A 15,688-nucleotide genomic window follows, 5' to 3' on the forward strand; every position below is an offset into this window, starting at 1 on the left:
GCGAGTACCATGAGGCATCAACAGCAGCGCCCCTCCCTCCCCCGCCCCCAAAATGCCTTAAAAATGCCACCCCTGACAGGATACTCTCTGACTTTTATAAATTGTATTGTGATATCCTGGCCCCCTTATCTGGCCAAGTTTTTTTACTCCTTTGCAAATTTAGGCACCAGGACACCTTCCATGCTAGAAGCCTCCTCTATCCTGCTTCTAAAACCAAATAAAGACCCAGAACTACTTGATTCGTATATACCAATTTCTCTCATTAGCAATAACGCTTAATTGTACTTAAAGGTCCTGGCTACACGAATAATGAGACTCCTACCGCAATGAATCCATGTGGACCAGACTGGGTTTATCGATGGCCGATGTGTGCAGGATAATCTTATGAAGGGCCTTTATCTGGTCGATATTGCACAAAGGGCCTCCCTGACTTTGCGTTTCGTGGCGCTTGATGCCCATAAGGCTTTTGACCACCTGGACTGGTCTTACTTGAGCGGTTCTCCAGAGCGCAGGCCTGGGTCCATGGTTCCAGAAATCTTTGGCAATCTACTCTATGCCTTCCACACAAGTGATTGTTAAAGGATAGTTTCACACCCCCCAACCCCTGATTCTGATTCGTAGACTGACACAACAAGGGGTGTCCATTGTCCATGCTCCTTTTTGCCCTTTCAATGGAACCCCTGGCAATAAGCATCCGAAACAAATTCAGCATTTAGGGGATACCCTTTGGGCAGGAGGTGCACACTCTGTCACTGTATGCTGATGACTTGTTGGTCACGGTCCCAGATGTCGGGGACTCCATCAGATCCCTGATGGGTGAGCTAGCAGAGTTTGGCTGAGTGTCTGGGTTCTGGGTCAATTACTGGAAGTCGCAGCGGCTCGTGCTGTCACCGGAGGACCTGAGGAAAGTTGTGGCGCTATGCCCTATCGCTTGGAAACAGGAATCGATTGACTACTTCGGAGTTAAACTTAACAGTACATTCAGGGGACTATACGAGGCAAACTACCCCCTTCTCTTTGCTGAGGTGGAGTCTGTTCTAAAGCTTTGACCTTAACCAGACAATCTTGTGGGTGGCCCGAGTCACAGTGGTAAAAATTCCAAAACTTGTATTCCACTTTGCCATCTTCCCTGTGCACATCCCACCTAGCAAGCTACATTAATTGCAGTGCAAGATCATAAGCTTCATCTGGCACCACAACAGGCCCAGAATACCTAAAAAGTTTCTTCTTAGAAGGGAAGCATGAGGTGCGGGGGGCCTCTGTGTTTCAGGCATGTATCGTTATTATGGATGCAGGACAGGGAAGCCGCAGTCTGGACATAAGTATAGCAATCGTTCTCCAGCATGGGGTCTGGCATGGATTCACATGCTCATGAATATTCCCTCGGCGCAGAGTTAGGGGGTTACGAGAACACTGAGACTCTTTTAAGAAGAGAAAATAACTTTTGAAAGAAATGGTTGCAATTCCCGCCAAGTGCACAGACTGCGCTAGTGCATTTGGAATGTAGCACACTCCCCTTGAGCCTCGGCCTATCTACTTGTGGGTTAGATTGTGGACTAGACCAGCCCTTGAGCCATGTAGGGGAGGAACTGGTACATATCATGTCACTGGAAGGTGCAACCGTATTGAAATGGCTCTTGCACATAAAAAATGTATTATTCTACCTGAAAATGGGCGAGTATTGGAAAGAGCCAGGTAGACTTTGTGATTTGAGCTGGATACAAATGAAGCCCCTAATAAAACAGAGTGCTAGAGAATTACTCCATCTTGAGGCTTCTAAGCTAAGATTGGGGGCTGCTTACCTAGGTCAAAGACAAACTGGTGCTTTTAAATAAGACCTAGATCAGGTTAGGCCTGCCAATGCAATGTCACTATATTTGATGGTAAGATTAGGCATACTGCCTGTCACCGCATTTAACGCCAAAGGGAAGGGTTATGCTTTTACCAGATGCCCCCTGTGAGACGCCTCTGAGGAGTCATTATCCCATTTTGTTATTTTGTAAACAATACAGCGGCTAAGTATCAAATATTTGAGACCCATCCTGTTGGAGGCAGGGATCAAGTCATGGCCCAGCGCAGTAGAATTTTTGGTCCAATCGATTACCTCACAAATTGTAGATGCTGTGGCCTGTTTTTTGCATAGAGCATGGACCCTGAGGAAAAAATTGGTATCTCTTCAACTGAGCAACAGGCTGCGATGATGCCTCTCCTGCTGTCCCAGTTATCTGCTTGAGATACTTATATGGCGTCTTGTCATGATAGTTGTGGCTACAGGGCAAAATGTTGAAGTATTGTGTTTTAGCAGACATGCAATTTGTTTTGTATCCTGATGACTTTGTCGAATAAAGGACAATGTGTGTGTAGAATATTCCCCGTCAGGCTGGGAAACCTCAGTAAAAGAAAAAAGTTTCACTTTCGCTTGAAAACTGTATTTATCCTCTAAACCAATCACTGTCCTTTGCGTCATGCTGCCCCCGTCCAATGAAGGTACTCTCCCTAAGCTCCATCCCTGGTGGCCATCCTCAGAATTTTAGCGCACGTTTCAGTGTCGGGAGTCTTCTAAGTGGTCTTCAAGCTCATTTCTTCGCTTTCAAGTTTTTGAGGTGAATTTTTGTAAAGTGTTGACTTTTTTTTGTTTTGACTTTTCGTTTGTTCAGATGTCGACTAACTGCAGCGGGGACCCGCTGTCGGTGAAGATCATACTACATCTAGGATCCTCGAGCTTTCGAGAAGGCCCAGGCTTGGGGTCTACTTTGCGCCTTTTTACCATGACCGAGGAGAAGAGAATCCTCTTCAAACAATGCGCAAACTGTGGACTAAGGAGCATCTACGTGGAGGATCATCACCACAAATGTCTTTATTGCCTGCATCCGGACAATGATGCAAGGTCTACTGTGGTTTTTCGTAAAAGACCAAGAAGGATTGCTACAGCAGACTGGCAGCATGTTTGAAATCGGGTAAGGCCTCTGACTCGCCTCTGGGCGTGGTCATGCTTTACCCAGTACTGGCCGGTCCCACAAAGGTTCTCCCTCAGAAAAGATGTCTAGGTCCTTTGAGAAAGCCCTGTCCTTGCGGTTCCAAAAGAAGGTAAGGACACAGGCCACTGATCCCACTGGGTTTGCTGCGGTTGCGGTTCCGCCTCGGGACGGACAAGGTCAGCATCACCTACCACAGCCACATTGAGTCTACTGGTGAGGGGAGCTCCCTCGAAGAGAAAGTCCTTGACCCGTTCAAAACTCTGCTTGCCATCGGCGGACAAGGAGGGGTCTAAAGTTGGCCCTTTGCTGGCTCCCTTGGCAACAGTCAAGAGAGCATCATCAAAGTTGTTGGCGGCCACAAACACGTTGACTATGTCTGTTGCCACCCCGTCGACGACCACTACTACTTATCCAAAAGGTGGGCGATGTCCAGTCGTGACAACCACCACTACACGGGTGTCCCTACCACCGCGGCGGGAGGTAACTGCTGCAGCTTTAGCGAACACCCAGGGAATGGGTGCAGCATCTGCTCCCCCTCGAATTCACCATAAAGGGGTAGGAGTAAGACCCCTGGGAGGGGTGCAGAACAAGGGGCCGAACCCAGTGTACATGTTTACACTAGCTCTGACTAGGGTGAGGATGATCTGCCAGACTACTGTATAGACCACGAAGGAGGGGGGCCCTCCAGGCGATTAGCCTTCGTCTCCTATGTGCAAAAGGGGGTGCGTCAGCCCGGATCCTACACCCCTGGCTCCTTTCACACCCCCAACCAAGGGATGTCATTTGATATTCTTACAACTCTGCACACACTGGTGTTGGAAATCCAGCAGAGGCTACCCCTGACACTGGGCCTGCTCCACCTCAGGACCCCACTCCCCATGACCTCCGGCCGTAAACCCACTTCGCCGAAAGAAGTCTATGGATGCGGCTGGCCCATGGCATCGGCCAACTCCCCCTCCACCACAGTTGCGGCCTAACCCCGCTGGGTCCTCGGGCACCGCAAATGGACACAGGCACGATACATAGATTACGACTGGGACCGGCGAGGAGGATGACTCTGCCAGCTGACAGAGAACCGTTGGGCTCAGACGAGCCCCACAGGCAGGTCCTCTCCTCCGGACAAAGTTGGCTCTTTTCATTTCATGATGTCCAGGGCTTCTGACCTCTTTCACCTTTTGCCCGAATAGACTAATAAGGAGGGTTTCCTTTACCAGCAGGAAAGGTCCAGACAGAAGACCATGTCAGTCCCCTCGCTGGATGACATATTGGAAGAAGGCTTGGCGCTGATGAATAACCTGAACACGCCCCCACCGAAGCGACATGGGCTTGAGAAGGAGTACAGGGTTCTGGACTCAGCCTCCATGTACTTGAGGTCCCAACCTTCTATTGACTCAGTGGTTTCGGCCACAGCCCTGAAGTAATCAGCAAACTCGCTGTCGGCGTCCATCCTGCCCCCGGACCAGGACTCGAAGAAGCTGGACGCAATGGGCAAGAGGATAATCTCTACAGCAGCGTCCACCATTAAGACTGCCAATTCCCTGGCCATTCTGTCCCGTTATGACTGGGAGTTATGTTATAAGTTGTGCCCTATTTTGGACTACATGCCCGAAGACAAGAGAGTCCAAGCCCTCTCCATGTTCCAGGAAAGGGAGGTGGCCTCTAACCACACCATTGTGGCAGTAGAGATCACTGACTGCAGGAACAACATGTGGCACAGCTGCTGCAAGAGGTCCACTCCATGCTAAGAAAGCTGACGATAGAACCTGTTCGCCAGCACCTCCGTGGCCCGGAGCGTATTCCAGATATTTTACGGTTAGAAAGAAGACGGAAGGGTGGAGGCCAATCTTGGACCTGCGACCTCTCAACAGGTACCTAAAGTCCCAGAAGTTGAGGATGGCCACGTTGCAGCATGTGCTCAGCCAGCTGAAGGAAGGCGACTTCCTGGTCTCGTTGGATCTGGAGGACGCTTGCTTCCAAATCCCTGTTCGCAGGAAGCACAGCAAATTCCTGCAGTTCGTGGTCCAGGGTGACCCTATAAGTTCAAGGCGCTCCCCTTCGGCCTGAAATCTGCCCCAACGGTCTTCACAAAATGCTTGGCACCAGTTGCGGCACATCTGCGTCTCGAAGGTGTCCACGTCTACCCGTACCTGGAAGATTGGCTCGTCCAATCCTGCGCACTGGCGAGCAAGTGCACATAAAGGACTGCATGTGTGCTGACTGAGCTGGGATTTTCCATAAACTATCTGAAGTCCTGCTTTGACCCATCGCAGAGCGCTGTGTTTCTGAGTGCCTGACTCAACATAGTAACTTGATTGGCTTCCCCCTCGGAAAGCGTGTGTTGGCCATCCTGGGGAAAGTGCAGCACCTGTTATCGGCGCAGACGTCCACGGTGCGGGCCATCGAGTCTCTGATGGGCATGATGTCCTCCTGCATCCACCTACTCTGCCTTTGCGGACTGCATATGAGGCCTCTTCAGGAGTTCCTGGGTGCGATATGGCTGCAAGTCTCCAGAGCTTGGACGGATAAGATTGCCCTCAATGAGGAGTTCCGACAGGCGATGCAGTAGTGGGTCACTACCCCACATCTCAGGCAAAGGGCCCCGTTCCAAGTTTTTAATTTTTTTTAATTTATTTATAAAGCGCACCACACCCTAGGGTATCTGGGTGCATTACAAGACAGCTTAGATGCAAAATCGATATATACAATATAGTCATAAAACTAAGAATGGGTACATACAATATATACCTAAAAGCAAATGAAGGCTATAAACAAAGGCAGGTCGAGCGAAGTAGCAATAGAGCATATACAACAAAGAATTTACAGAAGTCGAAGGACACAAGTGCATAATCAAGAGAAAAAGAGATGTAGATCTCAGAACACTCTAAACACTCAGGTGAGGCATGTCGTTCATAGCCAATTTTTGGTGTTGGGCCTAAAACTTTGGAAGGTCTGATCGGTACGCAGATGAAGGGGGAGGGCATTGCAGGCTTGGGCAGCTTGAACGGGGAAGCTGTTGCCGCCAGCTCTTTTCAGGTTGAACCGTGGATCTGAAATGCAAAAGTAGTTGAGAGACCTAGTCGGTCGAGATGACGTTTTTTTTAAGATTTTCTCTCTTAAGTATTGTGGCGCAGCATTATTAAGGCATTTATGCGTAATGGAGACTATTTTGAAGTAAATCCTGTCCTTAATGGAGAACCATTTGTGATTCCTTCTAGTTTCAGAGATATGATCTCTCCTTGGTATGCTCAAGGCTGTTCTGAGAGCATTATTTTGCAATATTTGGAGATTGTTTAGGATTGATTTGTTTGCTCCTGCATGAAGTGCCTCTTATCAGAAAACAGTCACCACGGATGCTTCTCTGGAAGAATGGGGACCCCACACTGGACAGCTGCATGGCAGAGGCCTCCGGCTGCCTGAGGAAAAGGCCCTCCACATCAGCATCCTGGAACTTCAGGCTGTCTTGTGGGCCTTCAAGTCCTTTCTGCCGTCGCTGAGGGGCAAGGTAGTGAGAATCTTCACGGACAACACCACCACCATGTTCTACATCCAGAAGCAGGACGTGACCCGCTCTCAGGCCCTTTCCAAAGAGGCCCAGAATCTATGGCACTGGGCCTTGCAGCAGGACATGTTTCTCCTCCCCTTCCACCTGACGGGCATCAAGAACACCATAGCAGACTCACTCAGCAGGGAGTTGTGTTCTTGCCACGAGAGGGAACTTCGCCAGGACCAGGTGAATCTTCTATTCCTTGAATGGGGTCCACCCCAGATCAATCTCTTCGCAACGGCAACAAATGCCAAGTGTCAGAGGTTCGCCAGAAGGTTTCCGCAGCTGAGGAGCATGGGGGACACGTTCTTGTTCCCGTGGCAGGGACTTCCCTGTGGTCGCACAGACTCATGAAGCAGTTCTCAAAGGACTCTTCAGGACTTTCCGCTGGTAAATGCTCCTGCCCCAGCTTGGGAACACAATGTGGTCTTGACTAAGCTCATGGGGGCACCCTTTGAGCTGATGCATCAATACCCGCTCAAGTTTGTCTTGTGGAAGACCGCTTTCCTCGTTGCGATCACCTTGGCCAGGCGGGGTCGGGAGTTCCAAGCCCTGTCGTGCAAGCAGCCGTACTTGTCCTTCCACGCTGCAAGGATGATACTGCGTACACACCCCACTACTCTTACGTCCCGTCCCCTTTCCTCCATACTGTATGGGCGTCCCTTCCAAGGGACCGGAGACGGAACCCTTTTCACCAGAAAAATCCTTTTTCCCCTTTAAATAGAGGTGCGCAGGGGCGCGGCCCAGGGAGCATGCGCTGCCTTGACTCCGCCCTGCAGTGCCACACCTCAGTCCCCTTTTCCACGTCCATGGGAACGGGCCGAATTCACCAGGGCTCTTGGGTTTGGCTTCGGCCATGTAATTCCACGCACGGATACTTCTTCTTTGTCTTTGTCTTTTTATCATTCAGGTACTCAGTCCTCATGCGTCGCAATCCTTGCCGGCACATGTCGACTTCTACAGGGTTTAGCAGGTGTCCATCCTGCAATGGCTCTTCCCTACCTCAGAACGCAACGCTCTCTGCCTACGTTGCCTTGGCCCAGACAACGGTTGACAATCTTGCTCAGCGTGTGACTCGCTGTCCTCAAATGCGCTGAAGAACAGACTAGCCAAGTGGAGGGAGCTTTTCCAGAGGTCGCCTCCAGAGGACTTCAAGAGCTTCGTGAAACATCGAAACAGGCACAAGGTAGGGCCCATATTCTCCATCGCACCCCGCAAGGGGGACTCCTCCCCAAGGGACTCTCCTGCGCGGGAGGGACTGTTCAGGTCCTTCCACCAGCAGGTGCATCAAGGCTGCTACAGCTACTGGGCCGAGGGATCCGTGGATCCCCCCGGTGTCAGTGTTGAGAGTCCGAAATGTTATTTTACCGGGTCTTCACCCGAGGGGCTCCGCTCTTATACCGGCACCATGGCTGAGGGGCTACGCCCTATTACTGGCAATATGTCTGAGCGGGCGCCTAAATGCAGCCCTACCGATCGAGGGTGTCGCACCTACCGGGCCTAGGCCCGAGGAGCAGGGTAGGCCTTGTGATCCACACGCAAGAGTCTTGGAGGAGACACCGGGCCCAGCAGGCCAAGCAACACGTCGCAGGTACGTGGCAGACAGCCCTACAAAATGGCTGCCGTGCCAGAAAGAGGCACCCGTCTGACGCCATTCCAGGAATTCGGTGAAGAACGAGTGTCAAGGTGGGACTGGCTTCAACCAGGTACGCGGCCTACAGCCTACCCCTCTTATGCACAAGGCAGCTTTCCTTTGTGTCCGTATGGACAGGGTATGCAGCAGCCACAGCAGCCTCCCGCTACCCCGTCAGTACCCCCTGCCACCTCTTCAGTCAGCGAGGAGGTTTTCTTCAAGAGGTTCCTCGGCTTCATGAAGTCACCTCGGATGGGCATTATCCTCAAAGACGCCATCAGGGAAGTCATTCCCGCCATGTTAGCGGCACCACAGACACCTCCGTCAGCGCCCCAGGCCCCGGCGCAGCTGCCTCATCCGGCTCCTCAACCTCTGCTGCCTCCTCAGCCTCCGGCCACGGTCCCTGTATCCAGCCTCCGGCGCCAACTACTACTACTACTACTACTACTACTACTACTCCTCCTCCTCCTCCTCCTCCTCCTCCTCCACAGGATCCCCCGGATCCGCAGGATACGGATGAGGAGGAGGATCCGGCCACGCCATCCTCAACCAGGGCCCTCCACGAACATCTTGCTGGTCTGGCAGAGTATCTGGGCCTACCCCAATCTGAAGTCGAGCAGCTGGCAGAGGGGGTTCTGGCCTCCACATCTACCCACACCTCGACGACTGTCTCGTCAGGGCTACATCTCCGGAAGCGGTTCACCACTCTTCCCATGCCCTTATGAACACACTGCACGATCTGGGCTTTTCGCTCAATATCAAGAAGTCGTAGCTGAAACCCACGCAGACTGACATTTTTGGGCCTCATCTGGTTCACATGCTCTCAGAAGGTATTTCCTTAAGAGGACAACATCTTGGCTATCAAGAGGGCCACCACCCACTTCCTCAACAGAGAAGTGACATCGGCATGGTGGTACCAACATCTCTTGGGTCTAATGGCAGCGGTTCTATTAGCTGTCTCGCACACGAGACTAAGGATGAGGAGGATTCAGCTACATTTCGCAGCCTCATAGAACCAGGAGCAGGGCTCTCAATCTGAGATGATCAACGTTCCTCCAACTCTCCACCCGGACCTAACTTGGTGGTCCAGAGACTGCAACCTACGGATGGGCAAGCCCTTTCGTCCGCCCACTCCGCAGGCCATCGTCGCCACGATTCCTCTGTCTCGGCTGCGGAGCCACCCTGGACAATCTCTCTGTCCACGGCACCTGGACTCGACAGGAGCAGGAATACCACATCAATTGGCTAGAGCTGAACGCCATCTGGCTAGCGCTCAGGGCATTCCTACCACTTCTCTGGGGCAAGGCTGTCCTCATCCAGACGGACGAATCGACCAGCATTTACTATGTCAACAAGCAGGGAGGCACCAGGTCCTCCCCTCTGTGCAGACTGGTGATCAGCAGGTGGGAGTGGGCCCTGCAAAACGACATTTACCTCACAGCAGTCCACCTCCCGTGGGAATCCAACCTGGAAGCGAACGGGCTCAGCAGGCTGGGAGCAGACAATCACGAGTGGCATCTAAACGACCTCGTTTTTCAGGAGATCTTCAACAGGTGGGGTCACCCCCAGGTGGATCTCTTTGCCACCTGGCACAACAAGAAGTGTCCCCATTTCGCATCCTGGCAAGGTCAGGGCCCCGGCTCTCTGGGCGACGCATTTCACATCCAGTAGACCGGAATGAAAGAATACGCCTTTCTGCCCACGCCTCTGATTCACAGAGTAATTTGCAAAATCAAGGAGTCCCGCCAACTCATCATTATTTTAGCTCCATGGTGGCCGGCCTTCATGTCACTGACTGGAACTCTGGGTAGCGCATCACCTCTATCTGGTACGAGGCACACGCTCGGATGTTGATACGTGGGGACCAGGAGATGGGGTACCCCCTCGGGTCTAGTCCGCCGTCTCTCATGATCAATAATCTTGAGTTTTCTCGATACCTGTAAGGCAGGGTATTTTCTGCCTGGACTCGAGCTAGTTTTTAAAGAGGGTTCCCTGCTCACGTTTGAGGAATAAAAACAGTCCTTTGGTTTGTCAGAATGTGAGGGATTTAGGTAAGCACAACTTCGGCACTGGGTGAGCCACCCAGTAACTAAACAGTGAGACACTAGGGCCTCTGATGCATTATAACTATCATCCCTGGCAGGATTCTCCAAAGGGAGGATGTTAGGAATCTATAATTTGCTCGACTGTTGTGAACCTGCAGAATGCCCATCATATATGGATTGCTGGGAATGCTATTTGTGGGTGCCAAGATCTGAGGAATCCTGGCACAGAATCTGGGACCAGCACCCCTTTTGTCTTTTTACCTTTTTGTTAACTTTTTAATAGTGCACACAACATTGTACAATGCAGTGGAGATACTTTTGTACCACTCTAGTCTTTTACAATTGGGATTTTTGGTTACTTTTGTATGTGACTAAATACAAGCTGGTGGCAGTATTTACATTTTTACAATTTTTGCATTGTTTTTAGTGTGCACATATGCATTTACTCCATATGGCTATTAAACGTGGTCAGGACCGAAAAATCAATGACAATGTTCTCATTGAACAAGAAGGGGGGCGACCCGGTCTCCCCTCCTCTGCGTGGAAGCAGTGTCCATCTGGGAGTGGGCGTTGTCAGAGGGGATCTGAATCGCGTTGATCAATCTCCCGGGGGGGGGGGGGGCAGCAATACAGAGACTGAGCAGCTCAGTTGCTCGGGTGACATCACCTGTGAGTGGGAATTATACACCAACTCCGTGTTGGCTCTCTTCCAGATGTGGGGGTTTCTGCACCTAGTCTTATTTGCATCGCCTCAGAACTCCAAATGCCCCTTCTTTGCTTCACAGGCGGGTCGGTAGTCTCTGGGGGGACACACGTGCTATGTGTTTCCTCGTCCGTTGCTCCAGTGCCCTCCACATATTTCTGCCTCAGTGGGATGCAGCCGTATCCTGATCGCCCCCCACTGGCTGTCGAGGGCATGATTCTCAAACCTCCTCCAGCTCCGGTCCCAGGGGCCGGTCCACCTTCCGATCCCCAGCAGGGGCTTCCTCACTCAGCAGCACAGGGTGGTGGAACACACGGACCCGGCAAAGCTGGCACTCTTGGCCTGGCTCCTGAACAGCTAAAACGTCATCATTCTCTGTTCTCTGAAAGTGACTGTGAGATACAGGATGCCAGGAGGCTGCCCACTCTCCTGCATTACACTAGTAATTGGACCAGGTTCTGCCACTGGGAATTTGGAGAAGGTATTGACCCCCTTTCCTGCTCCTTGGACAATGTGTTGTCTTTTTCTGTGCACCTGGCTCAGTCAGGTGTCCAGGTGGATACTTGCTGCACTTACTTGGCGGTCATCGAGGTGTACAAAAACTCGCCGGATCAGACTTTACCAGCGGCCAACCTGCTGGTGAAGGCCCACCTCAAAGGCATGTCCAAACTGTTCACACTGGTGCATAGGCCCCTTCCATCTGGGACCTGAATGTCGTTCTCGACACCTTACAGCATAAACCCTTCGAACTAATGGCATTGTTCAACATCAGGTGGGTTATGCTCAAAGCGGTCCTGCTGGTGGCTCTTGCCTCTGCTCGTAGTTAGCAAGCTGCAGGCGCTGTCATGTGATCCCTGCACCACTTTCCACAATAACTAGGTCATCTTTCACACTCATCCAACCGTCTGCCCAATGTGGTCTCACCATTCCACTTAAACCAGCTGTTGGATGGTCCAGGCCATTTCAGAAGCGTATGTGGCCTTGGAGAAGACTGTGCCAGCAGGGATCCACGCTGACCCAGTCAGGCCAAAGCTACCACGGTCACCTTTCCAAAGCATGTATCTTGGGTAGTCATTAGTAAGGTGGTTACCAGTTTGGTCAGGTGGTTCTGAGGAACCTTTTTGCTTCTTCTGAAGTATGACGCATGTGATTACAAGTCAACCCAATTGTCTTGGTTTTGGTCATATCACCCACAAGGATTATAATTGTTCTTTTATAACTCGCTTATTACAAGAGGTTGGCTTCTAAGCGTGGGATCAGCATTCAAACTTGTGTTGCACTGCGTTGTCTTGCTTCCAAGAAAAACTTGTTTCCCATGGGCTATCCCCCCTCACCGCACATAATGGAGGAACGGGGGTTTATGAGTAATTAAAGTTACTCAGCGTAGTGACTAGGGTACTCATAGACCTTAGTCCCCTTTCCTCCATATGTTCCACCTACCTCCCCCCCTAGTGTGCCAGTGGCTAAAACTTGCAGTACAGCCAGGCAGTCAAGCGTCAGATAGGTCAAAAGGGGACTGAGGTGAGGCACCAGAGGGTGGGGCCTCAGGGGCATTCCTATGCCCAGGGCTGCATGCCTTCACACTATACTAAATTTGAAGGGGTAGCTCATTTTTTTGCTTCAAAGGTTCCGGTACTGTCCCCATGTTGGGGGGTGCAACACAAGGATGGAGAAAAGGGTGCTACACACTGAGTACTCTAGTCACTATGGTGAGTAACTTTAATTTATTAATTGTCACTTTTATATCCTTCCTTTTTTAATGGCAACCATTGTATTGTCTTTGTACCAGCCTTTTTTTATGCTAAATGATTTCACCAATGGTTTATTTTGCATGAATTTGTTTTCACAAATATATTGCTGCAACACTGTGCAATTTATGTGTGATACGTTTTGACTACATATTATGAAGGATTGGAGAAAGACACTAGGAACCCATTTTTGTACACATTTGCTACCACACCTCTTAGAGGGTTGTACAATCTTCAAGCAAGGGTTCTGCCAAAATCTTGTGAACAGGATAACCCAGAACGGTTGATATATATGCGTCCTAGTAATAAGACATGAAAAATCATCCTGATGCCAGTATATTTTGAGATTTTATATTGACATTTTTTTCTCTCTTCTGCAGTAACTTCTAATGAGCTTAATGGTTATTTAAATAAAGTTTGCATAGGGTTTTTTTAATGGATATTTGTGTGTAAATGCAGGATACTAATATTGACAGTTTGGGTGATCGTTTATAGTTTAACTCTGCTGTCATTGAAATTGTTGCAGTCACAGAACTCAAAATAACACGGTTTTATAAAATATTTCAGAAACGTTTACTACAAGCTATGGAGCCTGGCAACAAATGCTTGAGTATGGAGGAGATGCGTAGAAACAGGCACAGTGAGTGCCTCAAGTATTGGTATGATAGTGATATGGAGTTCAGCTACCCTTCGCCTTGGCCAGAGAAATTCCCATGTGTAAATAGATGCCAGGCAAGGTAAAACTTTGATTTCTTTTTTTTTAAGTAACTTTGCTTCTCACTGCTTTGTTTTTAGAATGTCAAACGTTTTCAAGATGTTACTGACACGTGTAGTTACATATTGTAAGGATTTAATTGTAACATTTCCTTTCTAAGGATTAAGAATGCATTGCTGTTTGTGTTTTTGATGCATGTGTTTGTGGAACTTTGGCGTCCGAAGGTAAAGTTTCTATTAACTGGGTTTTGTAATGTAAATCTTCCTTAGATTTGCATTTGGTTCAATTTCTTTTAACCTAGTTGCTCAGAGCTGGAATTCTCTTATTCTTAGGTTTCTTGAAAGTATGCCCCTACTGTAGCTGAAGCACATAGTTTACAACAATCAATGATATTACCACGAAGACATCAAACCCCAGCATATGGGTTATTTCTTAATTGTTTTTCCTGCCATCCGGTTTGATCGGAATGCAAAAGGCAGAAAAGGAGTTGAAGAAATGGCAACCAGTGAAAGATATCCATCATAGATGACGAACATTTTTGAAGCTGCGTTAGACTCCAGTGCAGGTCATATCAAAGTGAAAAATCTATTTTGCATAAAAGGCCAATAACACTGTGTATTTTTTACGATGTCATCGGGGTAAGAGCTCTGTAAAAAGCTATTTACTGAAGTTGCGCATGCTGAACATTTGGTAATGTGAGCAGTCCAACATCAAGGAACCAGAGCCTTTGAAGACAGTAAAATGGAGCAGAAGTTTAAAAAATAAATCTTCAAAACAATTTTGAAACCATCCCTCTGGTGATCATCCCCAAGACTACAAAACGACAAAATCCATTTCAAGATGTTGCATTATTGTTTCAAATTCATACAGGACACTTCAAAAGCCCTCTTTAGTTTTAGAAGAGGGAGGAAGGCGTGTATTTGTTGGCACTAGCCTTACTAGCAGACAGTTGTGCATTGTAGCATACAGTGCTGTGTTCTATGTCCTTGACAATACCTTAAAGGATTTAGCAGAAAACCTTTGAAAGGGATCACCTACCAGAGTCCAGCTAGGGATTTCAACACCAAGATTCGACATATCTCAAAAGGCAGAATTAAAATGACTTGTGCAACACATTTTAGCTATTAAGATACTGCCACCAACGATGCAGAGGCAATGAAGCAGAGCCTCAAAATATATAATTGCAAATGGGACCAGTAGTAGAATCCATGAAAGAAGAAATGATCAGGCTTAAGATGCTAGCTCAGGTTTGTAAATTATGATGGTTCAGAAGCCAGTTTCATAATGCAATGATTACATTCATTAAAATCAGTCTTCATTTCTGCAAATATTGGATTGTGTTATAAGGAACAAAAGACCTGTTTAAACAGCTGGCAGTAGTTTGATCCGTAGCAGCATGAACAGAGAAGAAAATCTGAAACCCGGCCACTCATTTGATCTTTGTAGAAGTGTATCTTGAACCGGGCTCTGTAATTGTAACTACATCCAATAAAATGTATTTTAATCCAGGAGTAAAAAGTAGACATCATCCTAAAGTTACAATCTATTGATTTTGAAATCTGTTCAAAACATCTGTAATTTCTCAAGTGACAAGTATCACTATCTTTTTGTCCAGATGTGAGTCGGTAACAAGCTGAAATGTAGGACTGGCTAAGAGCAGAGAGAACCTGGTGCTAGAAGTGAAGACACGTTGAAACCACCTGCATTGAGTCTTCCATGGAAACAGTAGGCACTAGAAGTAGGTTTACAACAGACCTGCATGATGATATTGCTGTTCAAACTGGAGGATCAAGCACGGCTAATGAACATGCTGATTGTTACATCCAACAAAGAGCAATGATTTTGGTTAAGGTCTGGAAAGAGATTCTTTTCTGTGACTTGAAGCTGGAATAGAGGCTGCCTAGTAGAGTATTAATTGGAGACCATGCAGAACTTCCTCTCTTAAACTCAGAGGTATGTGTTATTTATAGAATGCCCATTCTAAAGGAGTCCTTCCTCCCACAGATTCCTCATCTATGATATCCTATCCTCAGTGCAGCTGTTCTTCAGAAACTTTGCTGCTGCCAGGGGGCTCCATTGAATGCCTCTATGTGCCCTGCCACGCCCGCAGTGCCTTTTTTCCACGCCTTCTGTTCACTTAAGGCTACTGGTTTCCAAGCCATGTGCGGATTGCGGCCGGCAGATGTCGGTTTCAGATCTGCACTTTATTTGTTTATTCTGCTTGGCCGAGGAGCATGATACCGAAGAACCCCTGGAATATACTCCTCTCCCCTTCAAACCCTACATGTTGTGTGACATCGACAACAAGGAGAGGGGCGAGAG

General features: G+C 48.8%; 1 protein-coding gene across 2 annotated transcripts in view; it reads left to right on the plus strand.

Annotated features, from left to right (window-relative positions):
* The window catches only part of XRN1 (5'-3' exoribonuclease 1), a 2,611,979-nt gene that overhangs the window by 975,648 nt on the left and 1,620,643 nt on the right, over positions 1-15,688 (plus strand). For both annotated transcript variants that reach the window (XM_069618274.1, XM_069618273.1), the window contains exon 16: positions 13,219-13,388. In XM_069618274.1, coding sequence (XP_069474375.1) covers positions 13,219-13,388 — 170 coding nt within the window. The remainder of the gene's footprint in view (positions 1-13,218; positions 13,389-15,688) is intronic.

Source organism: Ambystoma mexicanum, chromosome 10 (genome assembly GCF_040938575.1).
Source record: "Ambystoma mexicanum isolate Mex_15411 chromosome 10, UKY_AmexF1_1, whole genome shotgun sequence".
NCBI lineage: Eukaryota > Metazoa > Chordata > Amphibia > Caudata > Ambystomatidae > Ambystoma > Ambystoma mexicanum.